The 13476-nt window shown below is 40.3% G+C and overlaps 2 protein-coding genes across 9 annotated transcripts in view; one reads left to right on the forward strand and one right to left on the reverse strand.

Annotated features, from left to right (window-relative positions):
* The window catches only part of SCML2 (Scm polycomb group protein like 2), a 288235-nt gene that overhangs the window by 38296 nt on the left and 236463 nt on the right, over positions 1 to 13476 (forward strand). For all 8 annotated transcript variants that reach the window (XR_015728262.1, XR_015728263.1, XM_060686707.2 and 5 more), the window contains exons 6-8: positions 10123 to 10376; positions 11279 to 11393; positions 12619 to 12822. Coding sequence is in view for 6 of the 8 variants with exons in the window: in XM_060686707.2 (XP_060542690.1) it covers positions 10123 to 10376; positions 11279 to 11393; positions 12619 to 12822 (573 nt within the window). In the remaining 2 variants the exon portion in view is untranslated. The remainder of the gene's footprint in view (positions 1 to 10122; positions 10377 to 11278; positions 11394 to 12618; positions 12823 to 13476) is intronic.
* The window catches only part of RAI2 (retinoic acid induced 2), a 102707-nt gene continuing 101534 nt past the window's right edge, over positions 12304 to 13476 (reverse strand). Inside the window, exon 5 of the mRNA XM_087871404.1 lies at positions 12304 to 13091. The gene's annotated coding sequence lies outside the window, so the exon portion shown is untranslated. The remainder of the gene's footprint in view (positions 13092 to 13476) is intronic.

Raw genomic sequence — 13476 nt, forward strand, 5'->3', positions numbered from 1 at the left:
CCTTCCCCTGACTCCAGAACTGGCACATTGTCCTCCCCAGCCTCCTCACTGTCTGACTCCGCTGCCAGGTCTGCAGGCTGCTGGAGGAACACGACACTTTTTTTGGGGGGGAAAGGTGCGTCTTATACTCCGAAAAATATGGTATGTATGAGAGAGGGGAACTTTCGTTTGTCCAATTTGTCAATTAACTGTATTCAAATGAAATAAAGAAGTTGAACTGCTCAACCATTTATTTATTTGGAATATTTTTTTCATGCTGAGTACATTATATAAGCATTTTTAAAAGTAAGGGCAGTAAAATCAATTGAAGTCAGGCACACATTCTTAAACAAATATTGTAGTCTGTTTAGCAACCAATATTACAGGTAGTCCTCAAGTTACGAATGTGAGGCTCGTTAAGTGCACATGAGGTATTTCAGGGTGGGGAAGGCCATGTGGGGGCCTACTGATGGAACAGGCCATCTGCCTAAGACCACCCAAGGCCTCCCCGTCCCACTGAAATACCTCATGTTCCCCACACTTGCTTCCCACCCCCCCAACCTGCTACACCGAGTCACTTACCTTGTGAAGATCTAGCAAGCAGTCTCCTCTCCTGCCTCAGCTGCATGTGCCCCTCTGCAGCTCTGTTTGGGCCTCCGGAGGCCTCGCCTAGCAAGTTGCTGGCCGAAATGGAGCTTCTGAGGGGCGAATCCAGCTCTCTGACGCACCATTCGGCCCTCTGCGGACCTTCCTTGGTCCCTGGAAGCTCTATTTTGGCCTGCAACAGGTTAGGGGAGGCCTCTGGATGCTCAAACTGAGCTTCTGAAGGGCGGATCCACTCCTCAGAAGCTCCATTTCGGCCAGCAACATGCCAGGTACAGCCTCTGGATGCCTGAACGGAGCTTCTGAGGGGCAGATCCACCCCTCAGAAGCTACATTTCGACTGGCAACGTGCAGGACAAATGTTGCAGAGCCTCTGTGGTTGTTTGTAAGGGCAAACAACTGCTGTGGTGCTGCAAGATTCATAGTTTGGGGCCTTGTTCGCAAATGCTAGGGGGCGCTTATTGCGTAACTTCAAACGGTCGCTAAGGGAATGCTTGTAACCTAGATATTAGCTGTATTAAAAATTCAAGAAATGGATTAAATGGAGCTATTTGTAAGGCAGACTCAACCGGGTCTCTTTTCTTTTCCAATCTTCTGTACCCAGATGGAATGTTAACTGACAATAGAAGTAGGTAGTTTATGCTGGTTGTATTGAATGATCTTAATATGGATCTTAAAGTAATACATAAAAATAATATTCCAATATGTAGAATTTTTTTTGGGTGTGGACTCATATAAATAGCTTGTGATCATATGAGATATGGGTATGATATTCTTCAAGATATAAAGCTAGCTAGTAGAATTAACAAAGAACAGTTTAAAAGGTCATATCAGAACATTAAAATACAGAACAACTAAAAGTCATTTAAAAGGCAATTGTGCAAATATAGCTTATCTCCTTAGTGGAAAGCCAAGGGATTGATACATCCTGCTTGATATTATACATTAATTTAAAGAATAACACAATATTGTGCTATTGAAACTCTGCACCCTTGTGTACCAGTTTAGTGTTTTCTGGAGGCTGCATTAATAGCCTTAGTAATTTCAGGCAATTTCAATTTAAAACGTTTAAAATTTAAGTTGTTCTTTGGGATTGTTGATAATACATAAACAGAGACTGCTACATATCTAGACACTGTATTAATTTCAAAGAGATGTGCCATTTTCTCTTTTTAATACATTGACTTTTTAAAACATATTCTTTTAAAGTAATCCTGTTGTTTTAGGATTTTTAGTTCCTGTTCTTTCCTTGGGAAAAATTTGTCTGCAGGTACTGGTCGGTAGCTGAATTTTTTTGCATGTCTTTTCAATGCTTTCTAAATTTCTGACCCCTCTAACATTTGCTCTTATCCTAGAGGCAGAGTGAAGGAAGTAGAACTAGGGGACTCATGGTCACTGTTAATAGAGCCCATAGTCCAGGGGTGTAAAACTTTATTTCATTTAGGGCCGCATCAGAGTTGTTGACCACGGGAGGGGGGGATGGGCATGGTGAGGGGGCGTGGCCAGGGTCTATGTTGCTCATGGTGAGGGATGCCTGTGGTGGCCTGGGCGGAACTGGGGGGATCCATTGTTTCTAGTGGAGGAAAGCGAGAGCATAGCGAGCACCAAACCCTTGTACACCAGAGGAGCCTCGCCGTCCCTTTCAGGGCAGCAGAGGGTAAGTGTCCAGTCAGTCCTCAAACTGACTGAGGGCACCAGGACCTCACAGCCCAGCCCAGCCACGCTTCCCCAAGGGGGTGCTTGGTTGCACTTACCTCCTCCTCAAGACTACTGCTGCTGTACTCACTCTCCTTGGCCAGGTTGCTTATGGTGTGTGTGAGAGGGCAAAGTATGTGGGTCAGAGGGAGGCTCAGTCCCACTCCTTGCGAAGAGACCCAGTTTTGTAACCAAAGCATCCTCAGCGATAGGATGGGAGACCACCAGGAGAGGTCAGGAGAAGGGGATAAGGGAATGGCAAAAGGGCAGCAGGGCTGCTGGTGGCCAAGTGGTAAAGCAGAACTTCCCTCAGACCCTCCCTCCCTCTTATTTTAATCTCCCTCCTTTCCTCCCGCCCACCCTCCTTCCTTCCTTCCTTTTTCCTTCCCTCTTCCCTCTTCCCTCTTCCTGCTCCTTTCTTTCTTCTTTCTTCCCCTTTCCTTCTTTTTTCTTCCTTGCTCTTCCCCTCTTTCCTTCTTTTTCTTGTCTTTCCCTTTCTCCTTTCCTTCTTGGATGTGCAAATGTAAAAGGAGAAACATTTCTCGATGCCTCCTTGCCTTGTGATCAAATGCCACTTTTGCTAGTATTTTACGGCTACTTAAAAGACTGAGAACAAACCAGGCTCAGTTTATCCCATGCTTATATTTAGTGGGGGACCACAGACAACAGTACAGCAAAACTGTCAAAATGGTGGCTCTGATAGTTGACCAGAGCTCCTCTGTTTTTTATGTGCAACAGCTTTAGCATTTAGGAACAGAGGTACCTTAGTTGCTTTTCTATTAATATATAATCCTTAAGAGGGCTCTCCTGTAGGAACCCTGCCATGATCTAATTAAGACTGAAATATAGCAAAGGAAAATATTTTCCCCAGTCTGCTTTGTCCTGTTTTCCCCCACTGGAAATGGCTGTTTGCAACAGACAAGGAGGGGATACTTTCCTAAGAGCTCACAATTCAAGAATACCAATGCTGATTCTTCTCCCCCAGCTGCATATTCCAATTTCCTCCCCAAATACAGACACCCCCTTCTACGAGAGATTTCCTTCCTCTTCCCCGATTTCAATTTCCTCCCCCAGCTCCCCCCCCCCATGAATGAACTTGGGACGAAGGACATAAAAAGTTGCCAAGAGGCCCAGAAGCAGCCATGGCAAATTAAAAAAAAGAAGAAACAGAAACAAAAAACTCCCTGTTTGTTTGCTCGCCCCTCCCACCTATGAACCACAAATGAATGGGAGCTGCCCCATTCTCTTTGCATATTTCCAGTCTGTCCTCCACTCCCTCCCGCCTTGAGGGGCCTACATGGCTTCCCTGACCCCCCCAGAAAAATAAAATAAAACCACATTCAGGCACCCCCTTCTTTCCGCCAAATTCCAGCACCAATCAACCTGCGCTCATTGCCAGCAGTAAATCTCTAGCACCGACTATTCAAAGATCTGGGAATTAAAAACTTACATGCATGCACATGCCAGAACTTGGAAATAACTTGGAGAAGGAAAGGAGGAGGAAGAGCAGCCATCCGGGCTGGTACATGGTCAGCCTTAGATCCAACCCACACAGCCCCTTACAGCCAGTGAGAGACCATTCTGCTGCCTCTGCCCCAACCACTGGGCATGTGCACAGGAGGCGGCAAGCACCCACATCCTGGGTGAAAGGGAAGCATTCAGAACATGGTCAGCCTGTGGGGCAAGATGGTCCCCGGGAACGCCCGGCCCCATGTGCGCTTGCTGCCTCTGCACATGCCCAGGGGGCAGGGCAGGAGCAGCCTCACGGATCTAAGGCTGACCATGTTCTGGCCCAGATGGCCACCACAGGTTGTAGATCAGCGCCAGGTTGACCTGGGCTGGGCTGTGGCACTGCTGGTCTGTCCACTGTTTCTAGGGTGGCTCTGCATGCTAGATATAACCACATTGTGGGCTGGATGTGGCCTGTGAGCCTTGAGTTTGACACCTCTGCTATAGACAATATGTAAATTGCTTTAACAGTTTACATTCCACTTTGTTCCCCTCCTTTTTTCCCCTCATAAGTCAACAAATGCAAATAACTTTCCCCTGATTTGCTAGAACAACATTTCAGACCCTTCCCGTGTAATTGTGGATATATCCCTAAAAGGGTAGAAGCAACGTTTCAGCAGAATCCCATCTGCCATCATCAGGCTTATGTCAGCAGTCATTTTGCACTAACTGACGTTGGTATTTCAAATCTGGTGCTGGTATTCTGGGATGGCTCCACCTTTTCATTCTGATTGGTTGGGAGTCCCAGTATGTGTTTATTGGCTTGGCTTCGGGTGTATGGTCGGTTTTTCTCCACTAGGTGGCAGGGCTTCATCTTTGTGGCTGGTTTGAATATGATTTGGTTGGGATTTTTTTGTGTAATGTTTGGTTTATGTTTTATATATGGTGTTAAGATTCGTCTATCTATGACAGCAGGTTTCCAAATAGTAGGCAGACGTGAAGTGTCATCCCGTTTATTCATGCAATATGGTCTCCTTTCTATTTCAATTGCTTCTCTGATTATCCTGCCATTGAGATGTTCTATTTTTGCAACTGTTTTTGTTTTATTAAAATTAATGTTGTGTCCTGTTGTATTTATATGTTGAACTAATGATGATGTGTGTTCTTGCTTTTGTATTGAGTTTTTGTGTTCCTCGATGCGCACACTCATTCTTCTGTTGGTCTGTCCAATGTATGTTGATGGGCAGGAAGCACACGGGATTTCGTATATGCCTTGATCTTCTAATTCTATTTTGTCTTTGGGGTTTCTCAGAATGGACGATATCTTTCTATCTGTGCAAAATATGGTTTTGATGTTGTGTTTATGTAGTACTTTGCTAATTTTATCTGTTGTTCCCCTTATATAGGGCAAGATGGCTTTCCCATTGTTTTGTTCCTCTTGTTGTTTTTTATTCTGTCTTGGTGTTGTATGTTTGATCATATTGATGACTTTATTTCTACAGAACCCATTTGATGTCAGTACATTAGTTAGTGTATATAATTCTGTTTGTAAATGTGCTTCATCAGCCAGACGTTTAGTTCTTGTGGTTAATGTTTTGGCAACAGAGTTTATTTGTGCTGGATGGTGGTGTGATTTGGCGTTGAGATAGCGGTTCGTATGTGTCTTCTTTTGATAGATGGTATGTCCTAAGGTGCCATCAGATTTTTTATAAATTAATACATCGAGGAAAGGTAACTGGTTTTCTGATTCTATCTCCATGGTGAACTTTATTTTGGGATGGAGGCTGTTCAAATATACTAAGAAGTTTTCCAATTTATCTCTTTGATGTGGCCAGATCACAAAGGTGTCATCAACGTATCTGAGCCATAATTTTGGTTTGTTAACAGTTTTTTCTAAGGCATTGGATTCGAATTCTTCCATGAAAAGATTAGCGATGACTGGTGATAATGGTGATCCCATTGGTGCACCTTCTACTTGTTTATATCTCTGTCCTCTGTGTATGAAATATGTGTTGGATAAACAATGTTCTGTTAAGTTTGTGATATGTTTTGGTAGTTGATATTTGTTTTTAATTGATGACAGGGCTTCTTTGACAGGTATTTGTGTGAATAGTGATACAACATCAAAGCTTACAAGAAGGTCACTTTCTTTTATGTGTTGCTTTTTTATTATTTGTATGAAATGGTATGAGTTCTGTACATATGAAGCAGCAGATTCTGCGTAAGGTTGAAGATGTTTTGCTAAATATCTGGCTAGATTTTGTAAAGGTGAGCCTATGGAACTTACTATGGGTCTGAGAGGTATTCCATCTTTGTGTATTTTTGGGAGGCCATACAGTTTTGGGCATTTTGATGATTTTTCTCTGGGAATAATTTTTTGTTGGATTTCTTTACTTATAGTACTTGATTTTATCTTTATCTTCGTGGTTTTTTCTAGATATGTTGTTGGGTCTGTGTTTATGGGTTTATATGTGGCGTCTTGAAGTTAAGTCAGACAGTTTCTTTTCATAGTCCACTGTGTTCATTACTACTGTTGCATTGCCTTTATCTGCTGGTAATATCATTATGCTATTATCGTTTTTTAAAACAATATATACATACATACATACATACATACATACATACATACATACATACATACATATATATATATATATGTATTTAAAAAGAGAGAATAATAATAATTTTCTTTTTTTGAATACATACATACATATTAGGAAAAAGAAACTATATGGCATTTTAGGAGATTTATTATATCTGTACGTTAAGAACAGATATACGCAAATATGCTGTACACAGCAATCCCTGAAGGGAAATTAAATGCAAATATGTATGTGTAAAAGTTTGAAACATGTCTTTCTATACTGTCATGCCCCTGTTGGAGCCTGAATCTGTGGGGGAAGACGAGTTGCAACCTGAGTGACAGAGATTGAGGGGGCGGCTTCATTGTCTTCGGAAGAAAATGGGGAAGGCCAGAGACTTTCAGGATTAGGACAGATTGTAGGCAGGGAGGAACAGAGGCAGGATGAACATGAGAGACAGAACTCAGGTGAGGAGCAAGGACCACCCCCTCCTGATCCAAGGGCTCGGAGAGTGGAGAGAATGTGTGAATAGCTACTTGGGGGAAGAGTGCTCCGCCCATCTTCACAAGGCATACCTGGGGAATGAGACTTAAGGAGACGCTGTGGGCATTTGTCGGGAACAAATGCCGAGTTCCTGAAGCGTTGCATGCTGGTGTTTGAACTTTCCAAGAGTCCTTGCATTCCTTCTGGCATTCTGGACTAATTACCTGGATCTTTTGCTTCCTGAACTCCTTGATTTGCCAAATAAATTTGGATTTATTGCTGTGCAGCCTTGGTGAAGACAGCCCTGGGCTGGACTAATTGCCGCCAGAGGCTATTTGAGGTTTGTGTGGGGGTTTGTTATCACTTTGCTCTGGGACTTGCCAGAAATGTGGGAGCGTTTGGGGAAATTTGGAGCAATAAAGGATCGGTTTGAACTGCCAGTTGTTTGTGTTATCTCTGTGCCGTGCCCTGGTTCATCACATATACTTTTTTGACACTGAAAATTGTTTCCTTTGTGTTTTGAAATTTGTTGGTCTAACAGCTTTTGATACTTTACAATAATCTGGCTAGTAATAATACAACAGTAACCCATACATCTTCATACTATATAACTTTTAACAATTGGTATTTATTTATCTATCTATCTATCTATCTATCTATCTATCTATCTATCTATCAATCAAATTTCTATACCGCCCTACTCCCAAAGGACTCAGGGCGGTGAACAGCCAAGATAAAATACAGATAATACAAATATTAAAAATCCCTTAAAATTATTAAATATTTTGGCCGAAACACAGATTAAAACATCCAATTTATAAAATCACGAATTAAAAATCTAAAAGAGGAGAGTTAGGCCAGGCCAGCCTGCTGAAATAAAAAAGTTTTGAGAGCACGACGAAACGTGCGCAGGTCCGGGATCCTCCGTATCTCTGGGGGGAGCTCGTTCCAGATGGTAGGTGCCCCCACAGAGAAGGCTCTCCCCCTGGGGGCCGCCAGCCGACACTGTTTGGCCGACGGCACCCTGAGGAGCCCCTCTCTATGGGAGCGTACTGATCGGTGAGAGGCTATTGGTAGCAGAAGGCGGTCTCGTAAATACCCCGGTCCGATGCCATGGAGCGCTCTAAAGGTGGTAACCAAAACCTTGAAGCGCACCCGGAAGACCACCGGGAGCCAGTGCAGCTCACGCAGGAGGGGAGTCACATGGGAGCGCCACGTCGTTCCCATAACCACCCGCGCGGCCGCATTCTGGACCAGCTGGAGCCTCCGGGTGCTCCTCAAGGGGAGCCCCATGTAGAGAGCATTGCAGTAGTCCAGGCGGGAAGTAACGAGAGCATGAGTGACCGTATTTAATGAGTCCCGATCCAGAAAGGGACGCAACTGGTGAATCAGGCGGACCTCATAAAAAGTCCCCCTGGCCATGGCCGTCATGTGCTCTTCTAAAGACAGCCGTGAGTCCAGGAGGACACCCAAGTTGCGAACCCTCTCCGTGGAGGCCAATGACTCGCCCCCAATAGTCAGTGATGGCACCAACTGACTATATCGGGATGTCGGAAACCACAGCCACTCGGTCTTGGATGGGTTGAGCCTGAGTCTGTTTCTCCCCATCCAGATCCGACCTCCAGGCACCGGGACATCACTTCAAGGGCATCATTGGGGTGGTCCGGGGTGGAGATGTACAGCTGAGTGTCGTCAGCGTGCTGATGGTACTTCACTGGATGATCTCACCCAGCGGCTTCACATAAATGTGAACCAGATATGTATTTACCAGATATGTTATAAAGAAATCAGTCTTACGGTATTTCAAACAGATTTATTGCTTTGTTCTTGAGATGTATTTGTGTGTATCTGCATAGTGTAATAATTACTTGAATATTTGCTGTATTGATTTGTCTTGTATAACCACTTTTAAAACTGATAGAACTATTAAGGGTTATGTTTATTCATTTTGCTTATTTTGTACTTCTTGTCCCTACATGTTTTGTGTACTTATCGGTACTTATTTTATAAATATTGCTGACTTTCAAGCAAAGTGGGCTAATTATTGTTAATCATTTTTTAATTTGTCAAAACTAATGTCAAATTATACAAGGTGATTATATAGGGTTAAGTTCTGCTTGAGTCAACTTTATAGATCCCATCTAAATGCTACATACCAATAAGAAGTATTTCTTTTGTCTTATTTTTAAATAAAAAGACAAAACATATTAAACAGCAACTTAAGTGTAAAATGCATGCTGGTAATTAATTAGTAGTGTGGGAATAAAAGAAATGTATTTAGTAATGCATAATCTTATCATTGTTTATTATTTATATGTATTTAATTGTTAAAGTGCCTGCTAATCAGGAGTGAAATGCTCCCGGTTCGGCCTGGATCGCCCGATCCGGTAGCGATGGTGGCAGGTGGTTCGGAGAACTGGTAGCAAAAATCCCTGCCCCACCCCCCATGCCCAGCTGAGTCACGCGATCATCTGACGCCTTTTTTTTTTTTATTTTTAAAAGCATTGTTTCTTCGGCTGAAAAAATGCTTTTAAAAGTAAAAAAAGCAAGCCTTTGATGATTGCGCAGCTCAGCTGGGATTGTAAGAGCCTTTTAAAAGCATTTTTTCTACAACTTCTTCGGCCGAAGAGGTTATAGAAAAAATGCTTTTAAAAGGCTCTGACGATCCCAGCTGAGTTGCCTGATCGTCAGAGCCTTTTTTTCTTTTTAAAAGCAAAAAAAAAAAAATGCTTTTAAAAGAAAACAAAAGCTTCTGACGATCAGGCAACTCAGCTGGGATTGTCAAATCCTTTTAAAAGCATTTTTAACAACCTCTTTGGCAGAAGTTGTAGAAAAAATGCTTTTAAAAGTTAAAAAAAAAAGTTGGCCACGCCCACCCAGTCACATTACCCCACCACCAAGCCATGCCCACAGGACCGGTACTAACAAATTTTACATTTCACCACTGCTGCTAACCTCATTGCATCACTTTTTGACAAAATAAATGTGCAAAGCACATAACAAAGCCTCCTTGCTAATGTGAGGCTTTCTTTCAGACAGGAAATACTATGGATGTAGAAAAGCTAAAACTGTCCTCCTTCCTCCACAGTTTCTCTTGATCCAGTCAGGTTCATTTCACTTACCCTGTTTCCCTGAAAATAAGACATCTCCTGGTAATAAGCCCAACTGGGCTTTTGAGAGCATGCGCTAAAATAAGTTAGTCAAAAATTAATTCATGATTGATTGTAAACCTCTTTTAAAATATTACTGAATTTAAAAAAATATTTGAGGATCCTTTTGGTTGGATATTACTTTAACAATCCATAAAGATGGTCCATGTGTCTTTCCACAGTTTCTAGCACAAAGAATAATATCAAAGCACAGACCTCTCCTTCCAAAGGAACTCGGAGCTCAATGCAGTCTCCACCGAAATCAGCTTCACCTGTTCCAACTGCCAGAGGCAGGAAACTCCCTCGGGCAAAACCACTGGCTCCATCCACCGTCCTTAGGAAAGTCCAGTCTCCTAAAAATATTCCGGTAGTCAAAAACATTTCTCACAAGGAAAACCTCAAAAAAAGGAAAAAAGACTTAAAACCAGGAAGAAAAGTTAGTATAAATTTTTATCATATGTGTGATTAGTCTGTTTTATTGATTAATAACTTGCATTCTCCTGCCCCATGTGTGAAAGTTTCTTTACCAAATCTATTTTTCCTAGATTTATTATTTTTGAAAGCTGTTTCCAAAGTGTTCTATTGCTGTCCAAATGCAGAATATGATTTGTAAATTACAGATTTTATTATTTTAATGTGTTAACAGCATTGGCATATTTACTTGGTCTTAAATTGCCAGGGTTTAAAATCTGTCTTCCTGAGCTACTAATTTTTCTTAATCCGAAAGTGACTGCCCCCCCCAAGTCTTCATATTTTCTTTGTCTCCTTGTTTCTTTAATGCAGATAAATTAAACTTGATCAATTTTATACGAAACACACACACACACACACACAATATTTTAACTTAGTGAAACTTCCTTTCAGTGGGAGGTATTTAAAGAAAATTGGAATAGAATAGTGGTCCCATAGATGAGCATGTTTCTATAAACATGTTTATAAGCATGTTTATAAGCATTCTACAAGCATGTTTCTATAAGTGGTCAAAAGGACATTTACTATATTTATACACTCTAGTTTTAAAAATTTGCTGAGGCAGATATTTATAACAGTTGGCTAAATCTGCCAAAGATTCTTTCAGTATAGGGCTGGTTGTCGTTTTATGTGATGGCCTGGCTTCTGAAAGCTCTCATCTAGTTGCTAGTTCTAGCTGAGATCATATTTCTGCCTCTTCTGGAGAATCTCAGATCAGGAATAAACTCTAAATTTACAGCAACATATTTTATGCTCGTTTGACAGCATTCAATATCAGAATTTTGTGTCAACTGATATTGACCTAAATATGATTTGACTATATGCAAAAATATGTTTAATGTAATAAAATATATTATTTTTCAACAGAAAAAAAACATAGCAATGCAATACCTCGCCTTTTCTCCTATTTCTGCAAAAGTCGACAATAGCAGCCTCAGAGAGGCACCTGCTATCACTGGTACATCAGCTGTTATTTCCACAGGTAAATTTATCTATTTAATAAAATCTCACGGGGTGAAATTCTGATGATTTACTCTAAGGTACTACAGTGTTTTAGAAGCACAAAAGAAAGTCTGAAAGTAGCTATGAGGCTTTGCACTGGATACGCATTCCCATTTTACATCAATTTGAAAAATATTGAATATGTGTTATCAATTTTTAAAGCAATACTTTATGCAAGCGCCGATGTGTATTAAACATTATACTGTTTTATATTTTTAATTATACTGTTAAATGGAACTCAGGTTGTGCATCTTTGGAAATCTGCTAGTTTCTTCTGTGGCATTATTTTCTATTTCACTAAGGATCAGCAGAAAATTTTGGGAGAAAATAGCATTATTCATCTAACTTTCTTTAGTATATCTGTGTATTTTCTCTATGTCTGATTTCCTGATAATAATTTATTTTTTCAGAGTTATTTTCTTGTTTTCTAAATTTCTGTGCAACTACTAAGTGACTTTTCCACATTTTTCTTTTACTCTCTTGCATGTTCCTTCCAACTTCTATAATTTGCTTTCAAAGTTCCCTTTTCTTTTTTATCCCCATTGATTGTATTTCCTGGCTATGTGTACCTTTATTATCCTTGTCCCTATATCATTTTTTCTAAACAACCTTTTTATCTTTCTATTTTAGTCTACCCAGAGCAGAAAGAAATAATTTCTTTCCCACTGCTAATCATTGTTTGGCATCTTTGATTCTTTTTTAGTCTAGCTGTTTAGTTGTTTTGCTTTAAATTGTAGACAACTTTTTTCAAGATTCTATGCTGTCAATGCATTCAATATAATTTTGACAAAATATTTGCATACTCCCTGTAAGGTTTTGGAAGTCAAATCTCTGGGGAGGGATGAGGGGAGCAGATGTTTGATAAAGGAGAACAAAATGAAGACTGATAGTTTAGATTGAAGGGATTCTATTTTCTCTTTAATTCTGGAAAATGTAGCAAACAAACAGGATTAGAAGTGCAATAAATGTGAACATGTACTCAAGGTGGACATTATGGTTCATCTGAATGTACCCTGTAAGTGAAATTTTGGGATTCCAGTTCTTTTGGTGTTGAAAATTAAAGCAAGAATTTCTTGGGTAAGAAAAATGGTAGAAAAAGATGAGTTTTATTTGTTCATTTGTCAGAACCTAAATTTTATGTCTGGGATGCCTTTAAGAAGGTAGATAAAGATGAATTCTACATTGTGTTTTGTTTTATTTTTCAGTTTGTGTCTATGTTAACAAGCACGGAAATTCTGGGCCTCATCTTGATAAAAAGAAAATTCAGCAGCTTCCTGATCACTTTGGACCAGGTCCTGTGAATGTAGTACTTCAGCAGGCTGTCCAAGCTTGTGTAGATTGTGCTTATCAATCAAAAATTGTCTTTGGATTCCTCAGGGCTGGGCATCATGCTGGAGAGATAATTACTGGTACATTATTTTTTCTGATTTATATTTAGACTTCAACTTTGTGCATAGATTGCATTTGTGAACAACAAATCAGCAACTCTGGCTTATTTTCTGCTAAGAATGTCTATGGAGATTCTCATTCATTCAGGTCATGGTTGTTCCAAAGGTGCTTTTTTTAAGGCAACTTTCTTTGTTTTTCCTTGAAGATGTTTTGCTTCTCATCCAAGAAGAGTGAAACTCATTTGTAATGTTGACATGGAGAATAAGGCAGACTTCTGGCCTGTTGTTAACTGTATATGCAATAAAATTAGTCAATGATTCTTGTAAACTAACCACAATAAATCAGTATTTTAAAAAAACTCAGACAGCAGAATCAATATTTTGAAAGCCAATAAAAACTCTATATGCTTGGTAATGACGGAACCTCTAACTTTCTTTATTCTTAAATAAGTTATATTTAAATTGTCTTACATTTGTCATATCTCCCAAAATAATAATCAGAAAAAATATTTTCTGTTATAATTTAAAAGCAAAAGCACCTCTATTCCTTTTGCTTTATATGAAAATATTTGATCCAAAACTGTGAATGTGTTCTGTTTCCTACAATGAGCTTATATTTTAGCTGAATGCTGTTTTGGAAAAGTCAGAATTCTACATAGGTATAATTGCTGTCTG

The sequence above is a fragment of the Pantherophis guttatus genome, chromosome 5 (genome assembly GCF_059756535.1).
Source record: "Pantherophis guttatus breed Tessera chromosome 5, ASM5975653v1, whole genome shotgun sequence".
NCBI classification, from domain to species: Eukaryota; Metazoa; Chordata; class Lepidosauria; order Squamata; family Colubridae; genus Pantherophis; species Pantherophis guttatus.